The 3,103-nt window shown below is 53.4% G+C and overlaps 1 protein-coding gene across 2 annotated transcripts; it reads left to right on the top strand.

Moving 5' to 3' along the window:
• Nucleotides 1-8: 8 nt before the first annotated feature.
• Nucleotides 9-2,174, top strand: KVP17_000039 (uncharacterized protein; the record flags this gene model as incomplete). 2 transcript variants are annotated; one of them, XM_068523102.1, is made up of 1 exon in its annotated part: nt 9-2,174. In XM_068523102.1, one exon carries the CDS (start codon nt 9-11, stop codon nt 2,172-2,174), a length of 2,166 nt encoding a protein of 721 aa, XP_068375917.1. The 2 variants fall into 2 exon arrangements, with proteins under 2 accessions (XP_068375917.1, XP_068375918.1); XM_068523103.1 differs by having other exon boundaries at nt 135-2,174.
• Between the last annotated feature and the right edge of the window lie 929 nt (nt 2,175-3,103).

Genomic DNA, 3,103 nt, shown 5'->3' with positions numbered 1-3,103 from the left:
CGGACCCAATGCACAAGTCCTGGTTGAGAGGGTGCATCCACTACTTCAAAGTCGCAGTGGCCCTGGCTGTGGCTGCCATTCCTGAGGGCCTCCCAGCCGTCATCACCACGTGCTTAGCGCTCGGCACGCGACGAATGGCACGTCGGAACGCAATCGTCCGTCATCTGCCTTCCGTCGAGACGCTCGGTTGCACTACAGTTATTTGCTCCGATAAAACCGGTACCCTGACGACAAACGAGATGACCGCGACGCACCTTTACACTCTTGGGACTGACCAGCTGCAGGAGTTTCGCTTCGAGGGGGTGAGTTTCTGCCCCGTAGGCCGTGTTACACGTGATGGGCATCTGTACAAGCATATCCAACAGGGTGACGTAGCGATGTCGTGGATCTCGCGAGTGTGCGCCGAGTGCAACGAGTCTCAACTGGAGTGCAAGGACGGCCAGTGGACAATGGTAGGCCAGCCAACCGAGGCCGCCCTTAAGGTGATGGTTGAGAAGCTTGGTTGTCCCAACAAGGATCTCTCCGCCTTCCTCCCCTGTGCCGAGCGGTTGGAGCCGGAGCTGTTCGGAAACTTCATGACTGCGAATTGGACGAAGCTACACACTCTAGACTTCACCCATGAGCGACGGTTGATGTCCGTTGTGCTGGAGAATGATGGGGTGAAGTACGTTCTCACTAAGGGCGCACCTGAGGTGGTTATGGATCGCTCTTCGCGGGCCTGCATGGCAGATGGGACGGCTGTACCTTTTACTTCCAAGCCTGCCTTCGAGGCAGCATTCGGTCGTTTGGCGTCTAATGCCTACCGCGTGCTGGCGTTAGCTTTTCGACCGTTGGCTGCGTCGGAGGGCTATCTAGAAAATATCGAGGCCGATCTCATCTTCCTGGGCATTGTCGCTATTCAGGACCCTCCGAGACCTGAAGCTATCCGAGCTGTCGCAGAGTGTAGACGCGCTGGAATCAAGGTGATAATGATCACTGGAGACAACACGGCCACCGCCGAAGCGGTGGCTCGTAGGGTGGGAATCATCTCGCTGACTGGCGGAACGTCCATGACTGGCAGGGACTTCGAGGAGCTGACACAAGAGCACAAGCTGCAGAAGTTAACTGAATCCGAAGGTCTCGTATTCTCCCGCACGGAGCCCAAGCATAAGCAAATGATTGTCAAGTGCCTCAAGGAGGCGGGCGAGACTACAGCAATGACTGGCGACGGTGTGAACGACGCACCAGCCCTAAAACAGGCAGACATCGGTATCGCCATGGGTGTCGTCGGCACTGAGGTAGCCAAGGAAGCCTCTGACATGGTTCTGGCGGATGACAACTTCAGCACCATCGTTGCCGCTGTAGAAGAGGGCCGCTGCATCTACAACAACATGAAGGCGTTCATCCGTTACCTTATTTCCTCCAACATAGGTGAGGTGGCTTCCATCTTCCTCTCCGCCGCCTTCGGCCTGCCTGAGGGTCTGAGTCCTGTCCAGCTATTGTGGGTCAACCTTGTCACCGACGGCCTCCCAGCCACAGCGCTTGGTTTCAACCCAGCTGACGTGGACGTCATGACCCGTCCTCCTCGCCACCGAACGACACCACTTATCTCCCCGTGGATCTTCTTCCGCTATTGTGTCATTGGAGCGTATGTGGGATTCGCCACCGTCGGCGTCTTCGCCTGGTGGTACCTATTCGATGACTCTGGAGATCACACTCTTGTAACCTTCCACCAATTGACCCACTGGCCTCGGTGCACTGACTGGGCCGATTTCAAGGTCGACCAAGTGTATGGCATGGACGGAGACCCCTGCACCTACTTCACGGAGGGCGGCAAGATCAAAGCGTCAACTCTTTCCTTGACTGTTCTGGTGGTAATCGAGATGCTAAACGCGCTTAACGCATTGTCTGAAGACGGAAGCCTGGTCCAGCTGCCCCCCTGGCGCAATCCCTGGCTGGTGCTAGCCATCGCTGGCAGCATTTTGATCCATTGTGGGATTCTCTACGTCCCTCAGCTGGCCGATATCTTCGGTGTTGTCCCCCTATCCCTTCATGATTGGTACACTGTGGTCGCCTGGTCGGCGCCAGTCATCTTCATCGACGAGGCGCTCAAGTTCGTCGCCAGAAGGCATCGTAGTGGCACGCTTAACCCACTGCTGTGGTTTCTCCCAAAGCACGGCGACAAGGCCATGTGAGCTCGTGGTTAAAGATTCTGCGTCAGAAAATGTGTGCTGCTTGTGCGACAATTCTAACCAATCCACAAAAGAGTGACGCCAGATCGTGGAACAAGAGTTAGTCCTAAGCCAGATCATTTTAGCCAGATGATTTAAGCCAGATCATTTAAGCCAGATCATTTAAACCAGATAACCAGATCATTTAAGCCAGATCATTTAAGCCAGATCATTTAAGCCAGATCATTTAAGCCAGATCATTCAACAGGAGTTTGTCCAGCGCCCATTCCGATTAAGCACGGCACCTACACTGGATTGTCTCACGTGGACCGGGTGCCATTCCACTCCGATCTGGGTGCCATTCTCTGCAAAGTCGGTCACACCCCGATCTGGGTGCCATTCTGCCATTCGTTGCAAAGTCGTCTCGGTCACACTAGATCTACCAGTTTACAGAGTGATAATGATAGATGGCTCCCATCTAAAAATCCAAATTGCACAACCTTTTTAGGTGCCGAGTTTAATCGGAATGGGATGAGCATTTTTAGGTGCCAGGCTTAGGCAAGTGTTTTTAGGTGCCAAGTTTATGATACCCATTTGTTTTCGACACTCATTAGTTTATGACAGGACTTGTCCTACGCTGACAGTGCACTCATTTGTTCGTGACCGTGCATTTCGGAAATGTGAGCTAAGACGAGTTTTACACAAAGCTGAATGTCAGCGCTGCTACTATTGGAATGGCAAGTCCTGTCAGCGTAGGACAAGGGCAAGCAAGCGTCTATGAGTCTCTCGAGAGTCATAGACGCTTGCTTGGAAGTATGGCGTGCACCAAATTGTGAGACCGAGACGACTTGCAAGTATGGCGTGAGAGACTGAAGGGGGCCGGTACCCACAGTGTTAGATTATTCGGAACCCCACTCGTACGCTGGTTGCTTATTATTAATCTTATTGAAGAT

This window comes from the organism of the source record quoted next (assembly GCF_019968985.1).
Source record: "MAG: Porospora cf. gigantea B chromosome Unknown PgB_NODE_2824_length_3103_cov_152.165, whole genome shotgun sequence".
In the NCBI taxonomy this organism is placed as follows: Eukaryota; Apicomplexa; class Conoidasida; order Eugregarinorida; family Porosporidae; genus Porospora; species Porospora cf. gigantea B.
Note: the sequence above shows the minus strand (reverse complement) of the source record. Positions and strands in the feature narration are given on the sequence as shown.